Source organism: Lepidochelys kempii, chromosome 6 (assembly GCF_965140265.1).
Source record: "Lepidochelys kempii isolate rLepKem1 chromosome 6, rLepKem1.hap2, whole genome shotgun sequence".
NCBI lineage: Eukaryota > Metazoa > Chordata > Testudines > Cheloniidae > Lepidochelys > Lepidochelys kempii.
Window position 1 is genome coordinate 60,807,814 of NC_133261.1, and position 27,821 is coordinate 60,835,634.

The window sequence follows — 27,821 nt, forward strand, 5'->3', positions numbered from 1 at the left end:
AAAAGATGACAGCTATTGGAGGAACTCTGAGATGACTCCTTTAGATCCCAGTGTGAGAGGTCAGTGAGGCTGTCAAGAATGGTGGAGAGAAGGCAGGTAGGAGACTGGAGGCCTTTGTTGAATGGAAAGGCCATGGCTTATCCTACCATGCGGAGAGCATTTACTTTATACCTGCTGCAAGGTAACTTGCTAAGAGACTCGTAGGTCTGGGAACCAAATATTCCACAGCTGGCCTCATTATAGAAGAGAACCAAGTAATCCTTGGTGCTCTGAAGCATGTGAACATTCTGAAGAAGGCTCATCCACTCTGCAAGTCAATAGGTGGCTGTCATGAACCCATGATCTTACCGACTGGGGCTGCCAAAGACTGTCTCCTGCAGTGCACACACTCCAATCACAGATCTCTGTCTAGTCATTTCTAGTGCACTTGCATTGCTGAAAAACCTAAATACCATGATGGGACCTCAGTTCAAAGAGCCCAGTCCCTCTCCTTGTCCATAGGAGATTCTGCCAAGGACTGCTCATTTGTGTCACAGTCACAGATCAGAAAGGATCTTTCCCAGTACTGATGGGAATTGTTCGGCTTCACAGTCCAATTTACAGGATTTAGGAGCGAAGAAACAGAGCTAACAGTGAGCAGTGCTGGTACAACAGTGACCTCTCCTATGGGACGAATGGTACCATAGTCAGAGTAGAGAATGGGACAGACAGCACACATATAGAAGGGGAGAAGGTACAAACATTAAACAATGTAATTGCTGAACTCTTCCCAATCTATATTCTAACAGGCAGCCCATTTTTGAAGGCAGACAGAGGGAGTCAGCCACAATCACACCTTTAGCCTTGGCTTGAAACCCTTTATGAAACCGTGGTGAAGCACTTCCGTGAAGGTTTTCAGACAGAGCAACATATCGTCCTAAATATTTGCCTTTCTGACAAACACAGTAAATCTGCATTCTCTCCCATGCTTGCTGCAGACAGAGACAGGGAGATAGATGGCAGAAATTCAGGACACGGAAATATTTCTGCATATGAATATGGCAATCAATCTGTACTGCATGCAAAAATTTTAACCTGCTGGTGTCCAAGGAACCCCAACAGCACTGCCCACTGCAAGGATGACTCCCGTGTCAGAAGTGCTCCAAGCGAAAGGAAATCTCCAAGAGAAACCTGCTCTCTCGTGCAAGTCAATTTAAGGGATTTTAAGCCTGCTGGATTTACTGAAAACAACAAGGACATCTTCCCTTCATTAAATGTACCAAATCATGCTCCTCATTCCAAGTATGCTGGAGGATTGCAAACAAGGCTGGGACATTAAGGAGCCCAAGATGGATGAGGGCTTGTCTACAGGGAAAACTTTTACCAGTTATCCTGCTATAATTGTATCAGTGTAGTTAGATAGTTATACCAATAAGGCCCCACATGGACACTCCTATTCCTGAATCAGAGTGTGTCGGCATGGGGAGATATACCACTATAATTATAACAGTTTAAATTCACATCTTAGTTTATACTGGCATAACTTTCCTGTGCAGACAAGCCCTGAGCTTACAGTTGTCAGTAGAACTTAGTATGGAAAAGTATGCTGAGGCTGAGAGGTTAAACATATATGAGTGGGAAGTGAACAGAATTGGTCTTAGGAGAAAATCCCAACAGGGTTGCACAGGAGAGAGCGGGGTTTGGGCAGGGAGGAGAAGGTGGGTACTGGTGGCAATGCTACAGGGCCACAAGAGTGTAGAATTGGCACTGCTGGGGAACAAGTTTCTTGTGGGCCAGCAAATCTGAAAGCACACAATAATACACCCTTAAAACCCTGCGAAAGAGTGAAGGGGCTGAACAAGGCCTGGGCCTCCAGAGCCCTGTGCAAATATGGAAAGGGTGAGGGAATGACAACTATCGCTGCCTGCTCAGAGGCCCAGATCCAGTAGAGTACTTGGGTACTAACCATCACATATGCCTCCTTCACCAGGATCCCTAAACAAAGACTGAAGAGGGGGAGAGAAATTTACAATCGGATTCATCCAGAATAGAAAGACAAGAAACCAAGGTAGTTTGCTGGCACTTCAGGGAATGCTCTCTAGGATTCCAGAAGCAAAAGCAAGCCACTGAAAGCTGAAAAGCATGGTGATGAGGGAAGATCAAAGTACTGACCTATCCCCATCTTTCTCATCCATCACAGAAGGCTGGAGAGATGTGGTGTAAGGTCTGAGGCCTTTTTTCTGCAGCTACATTAGGACAGCAGCAGCCATGAGCTACAAAGCAGAGGAAAAAAAAATCACATCCCTGCATTCCATCTAAATTACATTAAAACAATGAACTATTGGGCTGTTAAGAAGGAGCTCCTGTCCTAACAGTACCCACCATCACCAGATAAGGAGACAGATCTCTAAACATCTTAAGAAAACTGTTTGACAGCATGCTGTCTGGCAAGGAATCACTTATTAACAGTTGTGATTGTAAAATCTATACGTCTTTATTGTTTTGCCTTCATGGTTCCTGCTTCTCTATTGTTTATCTATATGATTTCTGTCTGGTTCTTTGTTTGTCTGTTACAAAACTAATTTCACAAGATTTAAATCAATTAAGGTGGTGGAGTATGATTGGTTAAAGAATTGTTTCACAATATGTTAGGACTGGTCAAAGAATTGGTTTATAGTACTTTAGTTTAAAATGATTGGGTAAGGTATAGCTAAGCAGGGCTCAAGTTTCACTATATAAACTGGGGTCCAAAAGGAAGTTCCTTGGAATCTAACTCCAGGACACAGCCCAGGGTCAGAGCTGCCAGACTCAACACCCTGCCAACCATATCAGGCAGAAACTGGAGGAGCTCCGGACAACCTGATCCTAACTGGCCACCAGGAAAAGTATGTCTGCCTTATTGGCAGCGGTGAGCACTGTATGCTTAGCATGTGTATTCTGCTTTGGTAACTGTTAATAAATAGAGGTTAAGAATATTACTGTGTAAGGCACTTTCACCGGTAAAAGGCCCCGCAAACCCTCAGAAGAATACGCGAGGAGCCCTAGGAACTGGGAAAGGGTGGGGGTGCCTAAATTAACCAGGTTATGCCTTGAGCCCACGGAAGGATAAAGGTGGGGTGCTCTAGAGAGTGCGGGTAGCAGTGGAAGCTAAACCAACTCAATAAGAGCAGAAAAGGGAAAGATGAAACAGAAAAGGGAAAGCACAGAAGGGACAGTTGGAAAGTGGAAGGAAAACAAAAAAGGCTTCACTGCGAGAGGTCAGCAGACAAAACTGAAAGATGAGTCACAAGACAAGTTCCAGTGCAAAGGCCCCCACGCTAGGTCCCTGTTATCAGCCAGAGAGACAATGAAGCAGAGGAAAGAGAGACAGAGAAGGCCCTTAAGATGCAGAAGGGCAGAATTCAACATGGCAATTTCATTCCCAAAAGCTCAGTTAGCACAGAGGAAGAAAGACTCCTTTTCCCTCAGCATGAAATGAAAGGCGACCTCAGTGTGCCTGAGTAAATTGCTTCCTTGAATGGGCTCTGGCACTGTGTGAATATTATCTGCAGGGGAACACATTTCTCTACAGGTATCGGATTTGCTGTGTGAATGGAGAACGTACCATCCATTTTCACCAGCAGAACCACCTTTCCCAGAAGATGAATAGGAGGCAAGAATGGAAATACTAAGAGCTGTGTTTGCTGGGCTCTCCCCTCACAAAATGGGCCCATGAGGCTGTCACACTGATGCTCCTTTTGCTGCAGAGTTGCTTAGGGAAAGCTATTAGGCAGCTGACACTTCTGCATATCTCCCCTCATTTACATCTTACACAAACAAGGCCACAATGAAAAGGGAAGATGCATGCACTCCCCCTGCGCTTTCGAGTATTTAATTGCTGGAGCATGAAATGACAGCTCCACAGAATAACATTTCAGAAAAATTCTGCCACCCCCTTAATCCTCACCAGGAAAGGGATTTATCTGCTGCTACTTTGGGAGGTGTTAGGATCAATACTGTCCTTCATAAAAGGGGCTTCACCTTGAATCAAAAGACATGGGGTATGCTGCTACCCCAGCAGATGGCGCTGTAGGAAATGAGGGTAAGAACTCTGGCAGTGGGAGAGGTCAATCCTTCAGATGCCAGAAGGAGACACTGTTGAGGACAGTCTAGAAGCCCAGGATATTGGGGTGCTCACGGCTCCCACAGTCCCAATACCTCATAGCAGATTGTTTTGTGTGGGGATCCTGTGGGTGGAGAACATAAGTGTGATAAGGATCAAAATAAAAGTGGATACTTGCAACAGCTGGGAAAATTCTACTTCGAAATGGAACAAATAGTGAATGAATGGAAAGGTCACAATCAGCAGAGCAGGGAATGCAAGATGGACCTTTCTTATCTCAGTGCCTCTGACAGTAAGTGGTGCCCAAGCTCTTTGAGCAACCCACTACAGTTAGTCAGATGGCTGTGTGAAGAACCTCACCCTTCCATATAGTGGAAAGAACTTGCTACAAGTCAGTTTGTCAGGGCCACAAAGTGAGAACACAGAACGGCCCATCAGCACAGTTCCAAGCAGAGGCTTGCATGAAACCCAGCATAGAGGATTAAGAATGGAGGATGGCCTCGTCTAAGAGGAAAACTACTCAGCAGAGAGTGTGGTGAGAGAACCAGTTATCCTAGAGGTTTGCTGTCCTCAGCTCTGACTGGAGGAATCTCTCTTTCTGCCACACACTGGTCCAGTTATCATCTGTACTGAAGTCATGGTTCAACCTTATAACCCCTGTGAGAAGGGAGCTATCTGACACCATAGACACCAGCCCCCCCAAAGGTGTCTCCATAGCTATAGTAAATGGAAAATGGAAGCACATGCTGACTGTGCTCTCCCTCTACTCAGCTCAATGAAGCACCACTGTCCCCTGAAAGATATTACTTGCTCCTACTCTGCTACAGCTTTGAGTGCATGTCCCTCCTTGGATTCTGCCCTTAATATGAAGGGCAGGACAGGATTCTGCTTAACCAGCACTCCAGCAGCAAGTCAGCTGGAGGCATCATGAAGCGAAGTAGGCAGCTCAATTTGTGTCTCATTTATTGTTATAAAAGTGTAGGGGACTGATTAGTGACAGATGCTGCTCTAATTTCTGATCAAATGGCCTAAACAAGCCTGAGACAAGTTTGCTTGCTGAGCAATAGAAACTTATAGAGCAGCCATTGGGTAGACAGTGTGATGTAGTGGGAAGAGGCAGGGTGCACAAACTTACTCAAAGTCTTCAAACTCCAGATCATTTCCCTCTACAGACGGGCCTTGGTTCTCTGAGGCGGAAGCAGATGACGAGGAAGAGCGAAGACGATTCTGTTGGTAACGCATGGAGCGCTGGCGAATGCTGTCCCTCCGGGAAAGATACTGGATCATTCTCTGGGCATAATATGCTGCAGGAGACAACCTGAAAAAGGAAGAGACAGAAAGAAACACGTTATGACCTGTAACTTGAGGGCCCAAAGGAGCAGAGAATGAGAGAGCAATCCTACTTTTCCTGTTGAAATCTGAGCTTCCAGGTGATCATGGCAAAAGAACATTGCACCCCATACACACTGGCTGGGAAATAGATAGTACAGACACAAACAAAAAATAGGAAAGGAGCAATGGAGAAGAGCGCAAGGAAACTTCCCCTTTAAAGATAAGCCTTCCACCTCATTCTCCTGCTGGGGAGACAGACAACAGTATCTGCAGACAGCACCACTGATGGTTAACAGACACTGTTTCTTCAGATTCCTTGGAACATGCTCTTTCATTTATCACAATAGTTCTCAAACTTTTGTGCTCGTGACCCCTTTCACACAGGAAGCCTCTGAGTGCGACCCCCTCTTATAAATTAATAACACTTTTAATATATTTAACACCATTATAAATTCTGGAGGCAACACAGGATTTGGGGTAGAGAATGATAGCTCACGACCCCCAATGTAATACCCTCATGACCCCCCTGAGGGGTCCCGACCCCCAATTTGAGAACCCCTGATTTATCATCACCTCAGCCAACTAATTTCAGCAGAGGGCTCTGAACAACCACCAAGAACCAAGGCCATTCACAATAAGGACCTGTTAATCAGTTCTGAGGGGAAAGGCAGCAGCAACCTTCAGATGAGACGTTAAGCAGAGGTCTGTGCCTGCTGCTAGTCTCCACAATACAAGGTACAGGAGGAACTTAATTTTTCATGAAGAGCTACAAACAAATACTTTGTTGAAGGCCCTTTAGAATTTAGTCCCAAGGGACTAAATTCTAATGACCTGGTCAATAATCAAACAGATTTTATCAACCTAGGCTGTGAACAGTCTGTAGATGGAGACTGATAGCAGTTGCTACACTCCTGGAATATACATTCTTATTACTGTAAAGCACTTTGGGATATCGAAGAGTATGAAAGAAATAATGAGAAACCAATGTCTATTCACCTGTGCCTAGCAGTCCCCCCACTGCCATACCATAAATCCTGAGCATACATAAATGCTTCTGCACATAACCAGCACCTGTTGCAGGTGGACAGGGAAATGACTATGTCCTAGTAGTCAATATGATATTAATAGCTGGCCAGAAGAAATCTCCTTTAGCTGAGCCTAGCAATGAAATTCTCTTTTCACTGGGAAGACCAGTGAGACAACTAGGGTCTTGAGTCACCCTTCCACATGACAGACTAGCTCTAGTGATCTGTACTCTCCAACACTCCCTACTTGATACCAGCCTGCTTTTCTCTTTACATATGCTTGATTAGACAATCTCAGGAGGCCAACAACACACAACTTTTAGTGGCCAATATATGTCATTCAATATCTAATCGAACAGTCATAATCCAGATTTCTTTCTGCAGCACTTGATCCAGAAGAGGGGGCTAATTACATAAGTCACTGGGGTAAGCAGAAAGGTCACTTCAGAGACCACAGTAGATGAACAGTGCCACTCACCAAAAAGCAGGATATTCACACGTGTGCCAAATGGCGTCAAAGCTCAACAGCTCTGTCTCACTTTGCAAACAGAAGGGCTGAGGTTTCACTCAGTGAGGGCAATCTCATCAGCTAACCACTGCATTTACCAACTCAGATGGATGCCTTCATGTTAAGAAGCCTTGTGTGTTGTAATGATGCTCATTTTGTAATGTGATAATGCCGTTAACTAAAGAGATCTGATGACTATATTCCTGTATGTCTCTTTAAACAAAAGCTCACTGTTGTAATGATTATTGTTTTGTTTCTGATAGTTATATGGCAAGGATTTGTATGCTGTTAATACTTCCTAAATAAAAATAGTTTAAAAAACACCACAACAGAAGCAGGGCCAGCTGCCTTGCACTCAGATAGGAAGGCTTACCTTAATTCCTGCTCATCTGCAGTTTGGCCTTGGTCTGCATCAACAATTATGTGTCAATATCCCCTAATTCCTTGGTGAAAAAAGATATGTTCTCCCTTCTCTTCTTGCGTTTCCTGTACGCATGCATATATGTGTACATGTGATTTTTCTAGTACAAAGATTTACTAGGGGTACAAACCTTTAACACCTCAAATACTTAGTATGCTAGGGAGATAGTTATCTGTTTATAAAAATGCCTGTTTAGGATTAGAACTGAACTCTTGACTATTTGGGATTAGAGTCTCACTCTTTGCCTGGTCTGCACTGACTGCCCTGAATGAACTGTGCTCAGATTTTAACTAGTGCAATTCAGAAGTGTCTCCTATGCCCTTAAAGTTCACTTTGCACTTCCAGCCTCTCTCATCCCACTGAATCATGGAAGGAAAAATCCTCATGCACTCATTGGAATGTATTTATTTTAATGGTACTGGAACATTTTTAATAGTGGGGGTGCTGAAAGCCAACCCCTTTGCCACTGTCCAAACACCCCCCAACACACACCCCAGAGTTAAGACTGGCAGCCGGGAGCCCAGGCGCTTGGGGCCGGCAGCCCGGGGTGCTGCAGCACCCCCCCACACCCATAGTTCCTGCGCCTATGGATGGGGAGGTAAAAACCTCATTTCTAGTGCAAATGCACTAGGAACAGGAGACGGGATATTGAGACAATGGCTCTAATGTTACAGTGCAGACTAAAGTGCACTTCCACTCTGAAAAAGATTGAAAAATATCCTTCTGGGGCTCATTGTTTCTGGTTCCAGATCAACTGTACTCAGTTTACAAGTACAAAACGGGGTTGTCTAACGGCCAGCACTACACATTCACCACAAAATAAGAGTCAAGCTAGGTGCTTTCTGGAATAGGCATCCCCACCAGTAATAAGATTCTGCAAGTCAAACTCTGCCTTAAATTACACTGCTCAATCCTATTGTGTTCTGTATGGGGAGAGCACAGGTGCAACAAATGGCAAAATGTGCTCTGGTAATTGGAACTGAATTAACAATTCTGTTATTGATACAGAGACCACAAGAAACTCCAGCTCACTCTCCCAGAACTGGTTCTGACAGGAATACAATTTAGTGAGAATTATTCGTAGGTTCCAAGGCCAAAAGAGACCATTGTGATCATCTAGCCTGACATCCTGTATAACACAAGTCAGAGAACTTCCCCTCAAAAGCTTCCAGAACATTTTCAGAAAAACATCCAATCTTGATTTTAAAATTGCCAGTGATGCAGAGTCTACCACAACCTGTTCCACTGGCTGATTACCTTCATTGCTAAATAAAGTCACACCTTATTTCCAGTCTGTCTAGCTTCAACTTCCAATCATGGGATCGAGTTATACCCTTCTCTGCTAGATTGAAGAGCCTATCATCAAATATTTGTTCCCCATGTAGGTACTTAGAGACTGTACTCAAATCATCCCCTAACATTCTCTTTGTTAAGCTAAACATACTTAACTCCTATAGTCTGTCACTATATGGCTGGTTTTCTAAACCTTTAATCATTCTTGTGGCTCTTCTCTGAACCCTCTTCAATTTATCAACATCCTTCTTAGATTGTGGACACCAAACCAGACACAGTATTCCAGCAATGGTATTCCAGTACCAAATGAAGCGGTAAAATAACCTCACTACTCCTACTTGAGATACCCCTGTTTATGTAGCCAAGGATTGCATTAGCCCTTTTAGTCACAACATTGCATGTTCAGCTGATTATCCACAACAACTCACAAATCTTTTTCAGGTTTCAGAGTAACAGCCGTGTTAGTCTGTATTCGCAAAAAGAAAAGGAGTACTTGTGGCACCTTAGAGACTAACAAATCTTTTTCAGTCACTGCATCCCAGGACAGGGTCCCTATCTCGTAAGTATGGCCTATTTTCTTTGTTCCTAGATGTAGACATTTATATTTAGCCATATTAAAACGCATAGTTTGCTTGCTCCCAGCCATCCAAGGGATCCAGATTGCTCAGTATCAGTGACCTGTCCTCTTCCTTATTTACCATTTGCCCAATTTTTGGATCATTTGTGAACTTTATCAGTGATGTTTTTATGTTTTTTCCCAAATCGTTATACACCATAGAGCCAAGAACTGATCCCTCTGGGAGGAGGTGTCCCACAAATACATCTACTTGATGATGATTCCCTGTTTACAATTACATTTTGAGACCTCTTAGTAATTCTGAGACCTATTCAGTTCTTTCTGCTATCACCAGCAGCAAACATAGGGAACAGATCAGTTATGGTGCTTCCCATATGTCCCCAGCCCACAAAGCCACAATTCAGAGCAGAACCACATTTGAGATGATTTTGAGAGATAAATTGCTATAGCCCTTTGTCAGAGGCTTCCCCACTGCAGCAAAAGTGCATCTTTCCAAGAAGACGCCTCACCCTTACACACCCCAGGTAATCTGCCTCACTGCCTGGCACTGACTAATCCCAAGGAAATTTCAATTCAAAGAGACACATTAGTGGAGAACTGAAGAAACTGATCCATCATGCACCACTCCTGCTGTGATCCCAAACCCTTTGACACCAAGAGTCTCAGCCAACAGTAAACAACATGGCTAAACCGGAAAACTACTGGGTTTTAATCTTAAAATATATCCAAGATGAACAACTTTTTTTTAACAAAACCTCACAAAACGTTACTGGTGGGCTTCCCCATTTGTCTTTGTCCTATAAGTCCTCAGTGCAGAAAAAAATGAGAAGCAATAGGCTGGTGAGGCAACAACTGCTCTTATTTGTCCTATCTTCTCTATATAGGTCTCTTAAGACACCCTGATTACTAGATTCAGCCAGTCCTTTGCTAAAGCCAGTACAACAGCAAGCTCTAAACATTAGTTCATTTCTGTATTCCCCACCCATGTCTCTAACAGGCCAGTGACAAAAACAGACAAGCACCTTAGACATACCAGAGTAAAATCCAGACTAATGAGTAGCTGTGTCACCCCTGCCCTGTAATCTGGGGTGCCCTTTACAATGCCTTGTTGCTCTCAAACAGTCACCACATGTAAGTCACTCCCAGCTATGTCTCTGCATGTGCTGGAGCCAGACAGCCACATCTTGGCTCTTAACAGCCCTAAAAATTATGACTTGGTGACCCCAACACACTCCCAGTTCCAGATTTTCCCTCAGAAATCTATGACCTGTACTGCCCAGCCTTCTCCTGGACAGTACAGATATATTAAATTAGTTATTCCTATTAAGTTTGTTATTTCTTTAAAGGAAATAATATGTACACAACTTGTTACCGAGATACTTCAACTTGAACATACTGGATTAGATAAAACAGCAAAATAAATTGATTAACTACAAAGAGAGATTTTAAGTGAGTATAAGTAACGAGGCGTAAAAGTCAGAAATGGTTACAAGAAAAATAAAGATAAAATGTTTACTAATGCCTAACAAACTGTATTCGAGTCAAGCAAAGTTTCTCAGCTCATGCTCCAGCAGATTAGTGACCAAATTCTCAAATCAGAATCTCTCCCACAGAGTCTAACACCTGCTTCCTTTGTCTCTTCAAATGCAGTGAATGTGATGGGCAGAAAGTAAGAGAGGGTCCCTTGGGGTATTTGTCCCTCCTTTTTATAGTTTCAGTCCCCCTCTTGAAAAACATTTTCATCCAAGAACCAGGAGCCAAAGAGAGTCTATGTGGAAGGATAGTCCCTGCTGGTTGTTTCACCTGTTTGAACTTCCTTTGTCTTCCCTTCCTGCTTGAAGGCAGTGCTTATTGCTTAAATCAAACTAAGCAGAGCACACATTCCTTTGTTTAGGACAGACCTGTTCGCCAACTTCTGTTTGGGCAGGGCTGTCTGGTTTGGAACATGGTTAACACCATAGAGGGGAATCTTATAACTTCACATACAGTGTTGCCACACATTTTACCAGGACAACATTGACCAGCAAATTTTGAGTTTTCAAATGTTATCCTACAAGGCCTACTTGTACAAAGATTATTACAATAGCATATAGGATGTGAATAAAGAGATGTATTCTGTCAGAGACCCCTAGCAACACACAAACTGTGTAGCAGTTCACAAGACAGTAGACTACTTTTGACACCACAGGATCCAAATTAACTCAGTACATGAGGTGCATATGGATCACACAGATGCTTGCAGTGAATGGAATCCAATTACCAACGCAGATGGCACAGACTGAGAGACTGCACTGCTGGATGTGACACAACAATTGTTCAAGCTGCTGACTGTGAACCCTGAGGCCAATTTTGGCAGTGCAGAATTCAGCCTCAAGCAGCACAGTCTCACAAAGACTACAGCATGGAGCAATGGTGCTGACCGATGAGGAATCTAGAGGAGAAGGAACTGAATGGCATTAAACACTTGCTTTAGTTGGCACTAAAGCAAAAGTTCAAAGATACCGCTCCCTAAAGAGAGAAGTGAGCATGCAGGGAGGGATTTACTAGGCAATACAAAGTCCTTGGTTACAACCCACAGAAGTCTAACCAGTCTGGCCATGTAGATAAATGGGCAATCAAGATCCTAGGGAAGACCACTTCTTTTCAGAATGAGGATTCTCCAAGCCTCAAGCATCCCTCCCTCCCCTTGTTTTCTGGGAAAACTCTCCACCTGCTGAAGGAACTCTGGTCTATGTTCCTGAAAATACCTGAAGGATCGCTAAAGTAACACTAGGCACTCCTTCTGACCAAGGGAGAATTACACTTGCACTTTCATGTCCCCAGCCCCAAGCTGTCCAGAAGCAGAGTAACTTCCCCCTCCCTGTTGCTGACAGCAGAGCTGTTTAAAGCCGATGGACTTGCTTTCATTAGTACACAAGACTCAGCCGTCAACGTATATTTTAATTAAGTAACTGATTTACAGTTTCTACTCTGTTGTCAAGCCTGCAAGTACCATTAGATCAGCAGAGCAGGTCCCAAAACCTCCTCTGTCTGTTATCAAGGTTCTGTGGTATGGCTTCCAGCACTTCATGGTTGTTCTCAAAGTCAGCCTGATGGCAGCATGGGAATACCAGTCTACAACAGGAAAGTAAAAAGAAAAAGGGAGTACTTGTGGCACCTTAGAGACTAACAAATTTATTTGAGCATAAGCTTTCGTGAGCTACAGCTCAATTCATCGGATGCATTCAGTGGAAAATACAGTGGGGAGATTTATATACACACAGAACACGAAACAATGGGTGTTACCATACACACTTTAACGAGAGTGACCGGTCCTACCCATAGTAACTGCTCCAGCAACTTAAATTTTCTTGGAGTGTTTTCTACTACATACAGTCTGACATGTAGCTGCTTGGAGAGACAGAGTCCAAGTAAAACGGTCTAGCTGGGATATTAATATGAACATCCTTATTTCAAGCTGTACTAGCATAGCTGCCATCAAAGAGCACCTGTCCTAGGGCAGCAATTCCCTTGCTGCTTTCCTTTCCTTTTCTATTGTCTTAGTAAATCTGGAAGTCCAGGGAAAGGACTTAACAGCCAAGCTGACCTTGAAGTCCAATCAATGAGACCATCTAAACAGAGGACAGGCCCTTTCAACTTCATCATAAGATTCCTGGGAATTTTGAAACATAGCTTCAAAGTGATCCACATTTTCCTTGCCTCATTCCATATCCTACACTATTCATTCAAACCAAGCACCACTCCTCATACAACAAGTGGTGGGTGCAACCTAAAAATCTAGATCAAACAGAATCACCTTGAACTGAAATTCTTTAAAGTGTGGCTGAAGTTTTTAAACCTCCCCTAGAGACAAGACACAGCTTGTGTATTTATTTATTTATTTTTATTAAAGTTATTTAATTCCATCTCTGCTTCGAGTAACTTTTCCACTGTGTTTTGTAGGATGCATCTGGTAGGCTCAGACCTCTTGTTGTAACATCAGAAGATTCTGCAGCATACTCAACTGCAATCCATGGAAATAACAACTTCCCCTACATTTCTAGGAACGTCTAGGGGAAATTGGAAAGATCCCATTGTCTCAAAGGATGCCCTTTGGACGAGCATAACCAATAAACCTGAGGGAAGCTATGCAATGATCATACCCTTAACCCCACTCAAACTTTCAGCTCCAGTTGATAGATCCATGCACCTAATCCTTTGCAGGGGAGAAGGATCTGCTATTAACACAGGTTAATCTCAACACTGGCCTTTTCCTCCAGTAGATCCTTATAATCCCAATTCTCACACTTAAAACTTCCACCACTACTTACAGCCCTCAAAGTTCCACGTGGTGAGAGCAAGAACTTGTTTTAAAAATTGTTTCCAAGATGAAAACTGCACTTGATTTTGTTCCCCAGTGTATCAGATACCTGGAACAGCTGTCACATGTTACAGAAATTCAACACGGAAAAGATCCATTAGGCTTTGCCTACTCTGGACTTTCGTCGGTAAAACTTTTGTCGTTCAAAGGTGCGAAAAACACCCCCTCCGTCCCCCGAACAACAAAAGTTTTACCGCCAACAAGCACCGGTGTGAACAGAGCTTTGTCGGCAGGAGCACGCTCCTGCTGACAAAGCTGCTGCTGCTCGTTGGGGGTGGAAGTTTTTTTGTTGGCGAGAGCGCTCTCTCCTGCCAACAAACAGCAGCTACACTGCGCACCTTTTAGCGGCCTGGCTGTAGCGGCACAATTGTGTCGCTAAAAGGTGCGTAGTGTAAACATAGCCTAAGACTCATCTCCCAGAAAGCCACTCTGGATTTAGGTGTTCCAGTCAATGGTGTGTCTTCCACATTGCACCTAATAGCGCTCACTGTTAGGAAATTCCCACATATTTAGATTAAGTTTTCTGTTGCCCCATGTATTCTTAACATTTAATTTTAATCTTTCCTTATAAATAAATCCCTCCAGCCCCCCTTTAGCCACTTTCATCAGCCCTCTAACACACATTTGATACATTTGTCAGCATCTTTCTGGTTTTCAATCACCCAAGAGTGATGGCAACATTCAGAGCCTCAGAGAAACACTAGCCCTCAGCCCACACTCCAGAATGAAAGCTCATAGTTCATGAAGGTTTTGTGGCAGTGGACTCAGTCATATTTTTGACACCATGTTGAATTATAGGCTTATAATCATTTACTGCCTCTTTTATCCTTGAGTCTTTCCACAGCATCTCCCTCCCATTGAATGCTGGGATTTCAAATTAGCTTCCCAGAGATGGATAAATGCTCTTATATTTTTCTGGGATAAGATGTGTATTTTAAGTCCTTACCCATTTTACTAACCTTGTCTACACAGGGAGATTTATTGCTGTAATTAGACAGGTATTATACCAGTATAACTCCTTGTGTGGACACTGCCTTTTTTCAATTTCGCTTATGTTACTCTCTTTACTGGGGAATGCCAAACCTCTCAAGTTAGCCTCATCTGCAGTAACAACATGCAGATTTAATCTCTTCCAGATCATGAAAATATTGACATTAAACTCAGCTCCTGCAGCAACTCACTGGACACTTAACCTCAGTACATTCCCACTGACTGTTTCCCTTTGCATAGGGTTCCTTTAACCCAACTTCAGTTCACATGACAGTGTCAAAGGTTTCATGAGTAGCTATACCAGATGATGATATAGCTGCCGAATTCTCAGTCATTAGCTTTGCTAATTCCTTCCAAAACTGATCACATTTGTCACAATTTAGTCTTTATAAACCTCCAATGCTGCTTATTGCTCATGGTTCCATTACCCACTTTTGACAGCTTCTCTCTGTGGGTCACACTACCCCATCTGTTGCTTTCTTGATATGCTAAGCAGTATGGGCAGAAATTACTCCTTTCTGGTTTTGACAATTTTGCCACATTTGATTTTTTTTTAGTTCTCCAAAATACCTTCACCTATCAACGTCTTCATGGGCTAAACAGCACTGCACATGTTTCTCTCTCTAATGTCAGTGTTTCGGGACTTTCAGAAATAATTTTCAGTGGTTTGCTTTTTGTTAGCCAACACATTTAACACCCTAAGTCGTGCCATTCAGACTCACACATGTGGATAGGTTAAATTTTTCCAAGTATTCTCTCACCTGCTTTCATCAACAGTTACATTTACAAGGCTCTCAGAATAGGCCTTTTCTCTCCCCCGCCCTTCTTGTGGAGATACAGATTTATCAGATTTATCATTGATTTCATCACTCATTTATTGATGAGCCTGCTTCCTCTGTAGTATTTTCCCCCAATATGTGTTTGTAAGTTCCCTTCTTAAAGCTCTTACCCCCTTCAGCAGCATTAACTCATCCTTCCTTTATTATTTACCCCCAAGACTTGACCACATATTGTCTTTTATTTCCATATTTTGTTAGGTTTCTTCATACTCAGATCTTTGAGCCATGCCCTCAAAGTCACACCAGTCTCCTTGTCTGTATTTTTGTTTTTTAGAGCCATTGTATTCTATGGCATCTAGGGATTCTCTAGCCTTCTCCTACATTCATGCATCACAATACTTCCATCACCTTTACTTAAATTTCTTAGTTTAATTTCTCAAATATTTGCTTTCCTAAAATCCAGGATGATCCTCCTCTGCACTCTCTACATCCCCTCGCCTTACTATGTTGCATCAAAATAGGTTGCTATCATTGGCTCTAACCTACCCTATTATTTTCACATCCTTACTTGGTCCCTTCCCATTAGTCAAGCAGCAGATCCAGGGTGGCTTCTCTTCTGGTTTGAATTATCAGCTTTCTGAATCATAAGGTCATCCTCCAGGTTCCTTAAGAACCTCAGATCTGCGTTCGGTTGTATGGAGTCTTTCCCTCCACTTGATTCATCTGACACAGATATAGACAGAGAGAAGGAAGAGGTTCCCTTTCCCAAATGGGATTAAATCCAACCTTGACCAAGACCCTCACACAATAACAGGCTTTTGCTTTTTGTACCTCATTACCTCTCTTTTGTCTCACTGTTATTGCACAAGGCCTTTTGATTTAAATGAAAGGTAGCTCGTCAAAACGTCAACAAAGGGCATGGGACTCTCAAAACCCAACACTATGGTTATCTCCACAGTTATGTGCCATAAAGGGTGAGATGGATCAGATACCAGTACTATTCCCAAGGGGCTCAGTATACGTTGCTGCCACAGCAGTAGTGCTTCTGGCAGTGAAACTGGACTGAATCTGGATTGTACTTAGTCCTCACCTGGCTGGATCTGGGTAGATTGGGTGCTCCCGGGACCCTGCTCCGTCATAGCGTGATAACGAAATGAGGGAAGACTCCAGCAGCCTCCTAGAAATAAAAGCAAAAATGTTAATGTCTGTAAGTGACCAGCTACATGTCTCCTGCTTCCTTATATCACCAGAGATTATTTGTATGACTGATTCATTGCTATAGACATGCATGGGACTGTACAGACAAACAGGGCCAGTGATAGCTGGCATAAATTTTTGCCATATAAAGATTCAAAGCATACAAGAGTCCCATTATATGGATGGAAGAACTCCCAAAAGGACTCACTCCTGCATGGATGTCTCAAGAGAGCTGCAGATGGCAAGCAGTCCAAAGTAGCCAGGCCTGTAATCACAGATGCTGCTTTAGCAGTCTGTCAGGAATTTCTGCCACCCTATTCTAAGGGGCTCATACAGGCCTGGAAGATGCTCTTGACATGGACAAACAGTGTTTGTTTACTGCCCCTCACTGATTCCCTTGCTCGGAAGTCAGGCCACAGGACACCAGAAAGCCTACACTAGTTATGTGTTTATGGGTTTTTCGTTGTTCTTAAACAAAAAAACCCACACCACCACCACCAAAACACCTTGCTTACACGGAGCTCCCCAAAACCAGCAGCCTCCAATCAACCATGATGGAAAAGCTGAGACAATGACCCTCCCAAATGCAGCACTGTCTGGTCATGGCATGGATGTGTCAGACCAGGGAATAGCTTATTGGCTGGAAACTGTCCATTAACCATCCTGGACTAGCTAGTATTAGAGAGTACCAGTTGCTCTATGTTCTGTCAACCACAGAAAAGAGAAAAATGCTGCAGTGTAAACTTCACTGAATTTGCACAGCGGGGCAGATTTTCTGTTGCCTTGCTGTCTGCCTAGGCTTGACAGTGATTAAGCTAAACACTTAGGCTCTTCAAGATAATTGTGTTCTCAAACCAAACCTCTATTATGGTTTTAAAATTGACATCTCTGCTTTAAATTATCAGAGGAATTCAAGAGAATCCGAGGTTTCACAGACTGACAATGAATGCTGACAGATTTCAGTGGTGCCGTGTTAGTCTGTATCAGCAAAAACAAAAAAAAAACCCAAAAAACGAGGCGTCCTTGTGGCACTTTAGAGACTAACAAATTTATTTGGGCATAAGCTTTCGTGGGCTAGAACCCATTTCATCAGATGCATGGAGTGGAAAATACAGGAGCAGGTATAAATATATGAAAAGATGTGCGTTGCTTTACCAAGTGTGAGGTCAGTCTAACGAGATAAATCAATTAACAGCAGGATACCAAGGGAGGAGAAATAACTTTTGAAGTGGTAAGAGAGTGCCCATTACAGACAGTTGACAAGAAGGTGTGAGTAACAGTAGGAAGAAATTAGTTTTGGGGAAATTAAGTTTAGGTTTTGTAATGACCCAACCACTCCCAGTCTTTATTCAGGCCTAATCTGATGGTATCTCGTTTGCAAATTAATTCCAGCTCTGCAGCTTCACCTTAGAGTCTATTTTTGACGTTTTTTTTGTTGAAGAATTGCCACTTTGGGGTCCGTTATTGAGTGACCAGAGAGAGAGAAGTGTTCTGCTACTGGTTTTTGAATGTTAGGATTCCTGATGTCAGATTTGTGTCCACTTATTCTTTTGCGTAGAGACTGTCCAGCTTGGCCAATGTACATGGCAGAGGGGCATTGCTGGCACATGATGGCATATATCACATTGGTAGATGTGCAGGTGAACGAGCCCCGGATGGTGTGGCTGATGTGGTTAGGTCCTACGATGGTGTCCCTTGAATAGATATGTGGACAGAATTGGCACCAGGGTTTGTAGCAGAGTTTGGTCCCTGGGTTGGTGTTTTTGTTGTGTGGTGTGTAGTTGCTGGTGAGTATTTGCTTCAGGTTGGGGGTCTGTGTGTAAGCGAGGGCTGGCCTGTCTCCCAGCATCTGTGAGAGTGAGGGGTCACCCTTCAGGATAGGTCGTAGATTCTTGATAATGCACTGGGGAGGTTTTAGTTGGGGGCTGTAGGTGACGGCTAGTGGTGCTCTGTTACTCTCTTTGTTGGGCCTGTCTTGTAGTAGGTGACTTCTCGGTACCCTTCTGGCTCTGTCAATCTGTTTCTTCACTTCACCAGGTGGACACAAATTGGACATCAGGAATCAGAACATTCAAAAACCAGTAGAAGAACACTTCAATCTCTCTGGTCACTCAATAACGGACCTCAACAAAAAACCCCCTTCAAAAACAGACTCCAAAGTGAAGCTGCAGAACTGGAATTAATTTGCAAACGAGATACCATCAGATTAGGCCTGAATAAAGACTGGGAGTGGTTGGGTCATTACAAAGCCTAAACTTAATTTCCCCAAGACTAAATTTCCCCCTACTGTTACTCACACCTTCTTGTCAACTGTCTGTAATGGGCACTCTCTTACCACTTCAAAAGTTATTTCTCCTCCCTTGGTATCCTGCTGTTAATTGATTTATCTCGTTAGACTGACCTCACACTTGGTAAAGCAACCCACATCCTTTCTTGTATTTATACCTGCTCCTGTATCTTTTACTTCATACATCTGATACAGTGGGTTCTAGCCCACGAAAGCTAAAGCCCAAATAAATCAGTTAGTCTCTAAGGTGCCACAAGGACTCCTCGGGTTTTTTTTTTGGTTTTTTTTTAAATGAATGCTGAGTTACCTAGGCACTGGGTTACTTTTCCAGAGATTCAAGTTCTGTTATTTCTCCTGAAGAGCACATAACTCAGTTCCCAAAGAAGCCACAATTCCTGCCACTGCTGCATGGTGTCACCCCTGAGCACTGTAGCATCCCTTCCCCCCCCCCCCAAAAAAAACAAAACAAAAAAACCCACAACAACCTCAGCCCCTGGCTCTCTCCTCCCCCCAGGTAAGGAATGTCACATGCACTCCACTGAGCATTCTCAGAGAATCTGCAGTAGTCTCGAAGATTATCTGCATGGATTAATTCAAAGAACAGTCATCAAGTACCAGCATGTTCCTCCAAAGGGTAAAGCGTTCTGAATTTAGGGATAGCAAAACCACCCTGGTTATCACCATGTCTCAGACCCACCTGCCTTCCCTACATGCACTCTAAGGCCACATCCGAATGCCATGTATAAAAGTTCAGTTGCCATGAGCAGTGGTTGATTTTAAGCTTCAGCACTGGTTTTTGGTTACCTTGTCACTTTGTCCTGTCAGATTATCAAGAGTGATAAAAGTGTGCTCTTGACATCAATGTAAATAAGGATGGCAGAGATGCCCTGCACCTAAAACCACTAATGTCAAAGCGATTTGTTTTATTAGTTAAAATAACTTGTTCCAAGCTAAAGCCCTGAGGACCAACTTGCAGTTTAGCTTTTATTTTCATAGCCAGATAAATGGGTCCAATAATTAAGGCACTGTTATCATCACCATCAATAATGCCTCCATGGTCTGCGACACTAATATTGTTACCTACAATCCCCAAGGAGACTGTGGTGCCTGCTTTTAAAATGATACACTTTCGTAGTCCTTAGAATTTAAACTCCAGACCTTAAATCCACATAATGGACTAATGGATCACTCACCACCACCCCCTTTAGAATATGCCCAACACTGGGAACCTGAAAGCAGAAATTAATGATCCCTTGGTCAGAAACAGCTGCCCCTTGGAAGACCTAGTCTAGGAGACAAAGACTGGGTTTATTTTCATTATTAACAGAGGGGCTAAAGCAGTCCAAAGTACTGTCAGTGCTAACAGCATTACTAGTAATTCTGTTATAGGTAGAAAAAGATGATCCCTGAAGGAACAGCAGCTGCAACAAGTACTAGCCACGAAACAAAACAGTTTTCAGAGTAACAGCCGTGTTAGTCTGTATTCGCAAAAAGAAAAGGAGTACTTGTGGCACCTTAGAGACTAACCAATTTATTTGAGCATGAGCTTTCGTGAGCTACAGCTCACTTCATCGGATGCATACTGTGGAAACTGCAGCAGACATTATATACACACAGTATAATGTCTGCTGCAGTTTCCACGGTATGCATCCGATGAAGTGAGCTGTAGCTCACGAAAGCTCATGCTCAAATAAATTGGTTAGTCTCTAAGGTGCCACAAGTACTCCTTTTCTTTAAACAGTCTGACATTTTCACACAAAAATTCAGGTTGCACCTCCTCTTGAAACCCTTCACTTGGCAACGCTTGATTCAAGTGTCCCTTCTGGAGCACTGAGCTCCCTTCCCCCCTAGTGCTGCCCAGATCCATAGCAGGCTAACACTAGGCTCTGTTGAAGCAATTGCTCCACAATCTCTGTCTAGACAACATGAAATTGTCACAAATGACATCTAAAGTACAATTAGCAAAGAAACTGCAATTTCCACTCTCCTCCCCCGCTCACGGGGAGAATCACACATTAACATCCTCCAGATTGTCAATCAATGCCTCAGTGATGAAGATTAACTCTGCGCACACTAGGAGACGCTTCAAGCCCAACTTGCTAAAATAGGCTTTTTTTAAAAAAAAAACACCACAAGGAGATATAAATTGCCTTCTGTTCGGCAGCACTCTCTGTTGTGATCTCAACGGACTGCCTGCCTGCCAGACATCAGCACCCCAGGAAAAGGTTTTGGAACTATCATTTTACCCCGCACAATATTACTCAGGGACTGCAAACAGAAGCAGTCGTCAGGAAGAGGAAAAAGGGAACTGGAAGCCCAAGTTATCGGACAACACAATTTAAACAGAATAAAAAAGGGAGAGAGGGACAAGGCAGGAATAAGCTTTTCCACCAAGCTGCTCTCACCTGGGAGCACACTGATCAAAAGAGGAATGGGCAGCTACAGACAGTAGCAAAGGAAGTGGGGAGGAAAAGAAAAATGGGAACTGCAGGGCAGCTAAGCATCCCAAGAATGTTTTTATGTCTCCAACCCTCTGAGCAGTTTTGATTTTCATCAGCCACCAGAGCACTAGCGAGTTTCTTTAGCATGGAGCAGCTGAGTGCCAGAAGCCGTAGCTTTAAAAAACCCAGCACAATCCCCTCATGTTACAGCAGGAGTTAGCAGATTAATTTCTCCCTACTATCCTCATACTCTCCCCGCTGGCAGCAAGACTTAATCACCCAGGCCACTTGGGACAGAATGACTGATTAATCCATAAAGGATCTCAGGAGGTATTCAAATGCAGCAAGTTTAGCTTCTTGGGATCAGTTTCCAAGGATACAAGATTCCTAAAACTTTTTAGCGCAGTGAAGTCTCAAACCCAGCAGCACAGCATGCACATCAATAAATAACTAAGCTATCCAACTATACAAAGCTAATGGCTTCCCTCCCCTCTCAAAAAGGGAGGCACTGATCAAAAGGGGAGCTCTTTAAAAGGCAACTCAAGCACTCTGTGCATGTGACAAGTGTGCACCCCAAAGCATGCTACTGCTCTGGCAGCCTCCATTCCCACCCTCCAGAAGCTGCTAAGTGCTGCCTGGCAAAAACAGAAATTATGCTGAAGCACTCTCTTATAAGGATGGCTACAGTCTCCCTAGCCCGGCACAATCACACCCTCAGTCAACCTCCAAAATCGAATGAGGGTGGAATTCATAGTCAAGATGCTTCAACTTCAAAGAGAGGACCACTCTGCCAACTTCTTTACTATTCTTTTCGGCATTCAGTCTTGCATCTTCCCACAAGGACAGTAGGGCTCAAGAAACCTATGTGAAGGTGGAATTGAAGCAGGACCGTGGATCATATCCTCCCATTCCTCTCAGCTCACAACTATCTGTCAGAGCTCTTGGATTCTGACCCCTATGGATGCAGAGTACCATACACACTGCTCTATATACAAATCCTATGGAGAACTAAACGGTATTCAATCATAGAATATCAGGGCTGGAAGGGACCTCAGGAGGTCATCTAGTTCAACCCCCTGCTCAAAGCTGCTTCCCACTATAAAAGGGGAGGTTTAACCCAGAAAGGTAACAAAGAAGAGTTGAATCCCCACAACAAGTGAGGCATCGAGAGCTGCCCAACATCACCTCCTGCTCATCCTCAAATGCTGCGCCCAGATATTTAAAGGGGGTTGCATAATTAATTCCTATGGACCTGGAGACCAGCATTATGGGATGAATGGCTATGTCAGACCGAAATCTTATCCAGACCATATGATCTCCTCAAGGGCAGGCAGCATTTGTTTTTCCAAAAACCTTCACATTTTAGTCTCTTCTCTTCACAGAGCAGATTTCAGCCTACTTGTCTACAGCCACGCAAGCAAACAGGGATCTTCAACCACCACCCTTTATAGCTAGCCCGATTTCACAGCTCTTGGGAAGAAGTGAAATTTCATAACTCTCTTGGATCAGACACAACCTATTCAAGCTCAAAGAAAGAAGAGCTAGTAAACAACTCTACAGGTTCCTTGAAAAGGACCTAATTTAGGAGATTATTGTTAGTGGAACCCTTGTCAGTCCTGCTTCAGTACTCGGGAATCTGAAAGCTAAAAAGCTCCAGAGTCTGAAATGTTAAGTCCTATAGTTCTCAACCTTTTTGGGCTCAGGACCCATTTGTAAACCTTGATGGCCCGTCGCAACCCAGTAAATAGTTTTAGTACAAAAACCATCTGGCTTACTCAATATTTCTTACCCATGATAAACAATATACTCCTTAAGTACTAAAAAAAGTACACAGTGCGTACCACAGTGACAGCTCCTGACCCATGGGGCTGGCTGGGCTCATCTCCCTGCTGGGGTCATTGTGACCTCAAGGATCCCTTAAGTTTCAGACAGGGAGGTTTAAGTTGGATGTTAAGAAAAAAACTTCCTGTCAGGATGGTTAAGCACTGGAATAAATTGCCTAGGGAGGTTGTGGAATCTCCATCACTGGATATTTTAAAGAGCAGGTTAGACAAACATCTGTCAGGAATGGTCTAGATAGTATGCAGTCCTACCATGAGTGCAGTGGACTGGACTAGGTGACCTCTCAAAGTCCCCTCAAGTTCTATAATTCTCTGATTCTATCTCTGCCCGTCAGGTTTGGACAATTTGAGTGGCACTGTAATCTGACATGTCTGGTTGTAACATCTCTCATTCAAATTTGGCCCAGCTGGTCCCCCATCTTCATGACAGAGGAGTGGCTGAGCCAAACCTCGGCAGTGCTGCAATCCCATGTACCAGGTTTCAACACCTGGAGCGGGGAGATGAGCCGAGTCCAGTCAAATACTCAGTATCAGAGCTGCTACCATAGAGCAAGTGGGGGGCAGCCCTCCTTGGTGACTTTCAACCCCTCCCCTCCCCCTAGGGGCAGGACCCAACCCCATCACCACCACCAGGGCCTCCCACACAACCCTTTGACACATCCTGGCAACCTAATTTTGGGTCATGACCCACAGGCTGAGAAACACTGTTCTAGTTTATTTCAGTTTTTGCATGGTTTAAGATAACCCAAGTTTGTGACTGGCATCTGAACTGGATTATCACTTAACAGCACTGCTCAGGCATAAGCAAACAGGGTCAGAAGAGTAGGAAGAGACATCCAGCGCAGAACAGCACGCTTGATTTTACTAGTCCTAAATCACCACCAGTAGGTGAATATGTAATCTTAGCCATCTAGTGATGGAAACGTGCCTTAGCAGTCATGATGATTTATGGAACCTATGTACAACTTATGAATTTGGTTGATATGAAAGTACTGCATCATGGAATGCCTCAATGTATAGTGAGTCAACCATGGAGTGACAGGGGCTGTGTCACATACCTGTTAGACCAGAGACAATGGTTGGTCATTAATCTTAATGGTCCTCTATTCAAGCGGAAACACCTTGGGACAATGGGTTGGCTGAAGCAAGGAGAGCCAGTTCTCTCCAAATTGGGAAGGGGGAAGAGGAAAATCCTCTGCAACAGAGCAAAGAAACTAAGGTGTTGATGCTAGCCTGTAAAAACAACAGAGACTGGATTGCTCAGACACAGAAAGCTCTGGGCAGGAGAGAGGAAGACATTGGTATGGGTTTATAGCAGGGGCATCTTGTTTAAATATGGGACAAACCAAGGAAGTCAGAAGTTAGCTGACCTCAAGAGAGACACTATGATTCTTAACAGAAGCCACATGAAGGGAGATCCTAGACACCGCAGAGGACTTAGTCCTAAGCCCAGAGAATGCTCCAGAGTCATGAGGAAACGGAGGCAGGGAAATACAAACATCTGATGAAGTGAGCTGTAGCTCACGAAAGCTCATGCTCAAATAAATTGGTTAGTCTCTAAGGTGCCACAAGTACTCCTTTTCTTTTTGCACATACAGGTGTGTTTTTTATTTTGTCTAGATCTGTGTATTTGTCATGCTAAATAAAAGATAATGGTGTTTAGAATCCTGGGCAAAGTCTGTATCTGCTTGCTTCACTCTCACATACCCCTGAAGAGTTAAACTGTGAACACAGAACACCCACACGGCAAAGTTCTGGAAGAGGGTGCGCTTAAACTACTCTGAAATCAGCACTGGTCATAGGAGGCCATGGGCAGCTGAACCATATGGTCTCATTTCTGTGAAGGTGGGACACACAGTATGCCTGTGCTCATAAAATGTCCCAGAGGGGCCACAGGAGGAGTGGTGTAGTCTACTCAGCTCAAGAGAGGTTCAAAGCACACATGGAGAGGTTCAAAGCACACATGTCCCAACACAGGTAGCCTGGAGAATGTCCAGCAGAGGGAGCTTTGATAGGACTGTGTGTGTGTGGCAGCAGTTCTCAGAGTTACATTTTCCCTGTAGCACCTTAGCCCTTTGACTTTTTCTGGTCTTCAGTGACTAACAAGAATTGGTGGTTGCTTTTCCCCAACCCTATCTGGTCATTCTGTAGTCCATCTGTCAGACTGTGTACACAGTGCACCTTTCTGCAGTAAAGGTTTCTTTCTTTAAACGGGGTAGGTGGAAGCAGAAGTATAGTGAGTCCAGTACACAATCAAGCAAGTTTTCCAAATTCAGGCCCCAGTCTCTCCAGACCATCATTCCGGGGAGGACCCCACACTCAATAGCATTGGAGTGGCATGTTATGGTAGCATTTAGGGTTGGGGGAGGAGGGGAGTTGAGGAGGGAGGAACACCTTCTGAATTACCCTGGGCCATTCCAAACATACTAGCAGAATCCAGCCCTCAGGCAGAGAAATAGATTGGTTACGGGGAAAGAAGAGACTGAAGAATGCATTTGCAACAGTACAAAAATGTAGTCATATGGAGAATGGCGCTGCCAAATAAGAGACCTATAGGAATTAAACTTTAAAAACTTTCTACTCAAGAGGAGATGAAAGAACACTAAACCTTCTGCCAGGATGGTGGAAAGTCTCAGACACAGAAGGGGAAAGAAAAGGAGTAGTTGTGGCACCTTAGAGACTAACCAATTTATTTGAGCATGAGCTTTCGTGAGCTTCATCGGATGCATACCGTGGAAACTGCAGCAGACTTTATATATACACAGAGAATATGAAACAATACCTCCTCCCACCCCACTGTCCTGCTGGTAATAGCTTATCTAAAGTGATCATCAGGTTGGGCCATTTCCAGCACAAATCCAGATTTTCTCACCCTCCACCCCCCCACACAAATTCACTCTCCTGCTGGTGATAGCCCATCCAAAGTGACAACTCTTTACACAATGTGCATGATAATCAAGTTGGGCCATTTCCTGCACAAATCCAGGTTTTCTCACATCCCCCCCACCCCCATACACACACAAACTCACTCTCCTGCTGGTAATAGCTCATCCAAACTGACCACTCTCCAAGTTTAAATCCAAGTTAAACCAGAACATCGGGGGGGGGGGGGAGGAAAAAACAAGAGGAAATAGGCTACCTTGCATAATGACTTAGCCACTGCCAGTCTCTATTAGACACTGCAGTGCTAATAAACAATGGTCACATAAACACCACCCTATACCGGAAACCTACTGACCGCTATTCCTACCTGCATGCCTCCAGTTTTCACCCTGACCACACCACACGATCCATCGTCTACAGCCAAGCTCTGCGATACAACCGCATTTGCTCCAACCCCTCAGACAGAGACAAACACCTACAAGATCTCAGTCAAGCTTTCTTACAACTACAATACCCACCTGCAGAAGTAAAGAAACAGATTGATAGAGCCAGAAGAGTTCCCAGAAGTTACCTACTACAGGAAAGGCCTAACAAAGAAAATAACAGAACGCCACTAGCCGTCACCTTCAGCCCCCAACTAAAACCCCTCCAACGCATTATTAAGGATCTACAACCTATCCTAAAGGATGACCCAACACTCTCACAAATCTTGGGAGACAGGCCAGTCCTTGCCTACAGACAGCCCCGCAACCTGAAGCAAATACTCACCAACAACCACATACCACACAACAGAACCACTAACCCAGGAACTTATCCTTGCAACAAAGCCCGTTGCCAATTGTGCCCACATATCTATTCAGGGGACACCATCACAGGGCCTAATAACATCAGCCACACTATCAGAGGCTCGTTCACCTGCACATCCACCAATGTGATATATGCCATCATGTGCCAGCAATGCCCCTCTGCCATGTACATTGGTCAAACTGGACAGTCTCTACGTAAAAGAATAAATGGACACAAATCAGATGTCAAGAATTATAACATTCATAAACCAGTCGGAGAACACTTCAATCTCTCTGGTCACGCAATCACAGACATGAAGGTCACTATCTTAAAACAAAAAAACTTCAAATCCAGACTCCAGCGAGAAACTGCTGAATTGGAATTCATTTGCAAATTGGATACTATTAATTTAGGCTTAAATAGAGACTGGGAGTGGCTAAGTCATTATGCAAGGTAGCCTATTTCCTCTTGTTTTTTCCTCCCCCCCCCCAGATGTTCTGGTTTAACTTGGATTTAAACTTGGAGAGTGGTCAGTTTGGATGAGCTATTACCAGCAGGAGAGTGAGTTTGTGTGTGTATGGGGGTGGGGGGATGTGAGAAAACCTGGATTTGTGCAGGAAATGGCCCAACTTGATTATCATGCACATTGTGTAAAGAGTTGTCACTTTGGATGGGCTATCACCAGCAGGAGAGTGAATTTGTGTGGGGGGGTGGAGGGTGAGAAAACCTGGATTTGTGCTGGAAATGGCCCAACCTGATGATCACTTTAGATAAGCTATTACCAGCAGGACAGTGGGGTGGGAGGAGGTATTGTTTCATATTCTCTGTGTGTATATAAAGTCTGCTGCAGTTTCCACGGTATGCATCCGATGAAGTGAGCTGTAGCTCACGAAAGCTCATGCTCAAATAAATTGGTTAGTCTCTAAGGTGCCACAAGTACTCCTTTTCTTTTTGCGAATACAGACTAACACGGCTGTTACTCTGAAACCTGTCAGAAGGGGAAAGAGCACACTGACAAGA

At 43.8% G+C, this 27,821-nt stretch overlaps 1 protein-coding gene across 5 annotated transcripts in view; it reads right to left on the minus strand.

Moving 5' to 3' along the window:
* AMBRA1 (autophagy and beclin 1 regulator 1) overlaps positions 1-27,821 on the minus strand; it is a 197,241-nt gene that overhangs the window by 123,950 nt on the left and 45,470 nt on the right. For all 5 annotated transcript variants that reach the window (XR_012159410.1, XM_073348168.1, XM_073348167.1 and 2 more), the window contains 2 exons: positions 16,457-16,543; positions 5,217-5,399 (listed from right to left, as the gene is read on the minus strand). Coding sequence is in view for 4 of the 5 variants with exons in the window: in XM_073348168.1 (XP_073204269.1) it covers positions 5,217-5,399; positions 16,457-16,543 (270 nt within the window). In the remaining variant the exon portion in view is untranslated. The remainder of the gene's footprint in view (positions 1-5,216; positions 5,400-16,456; positions 16,544-27,821) is intronic.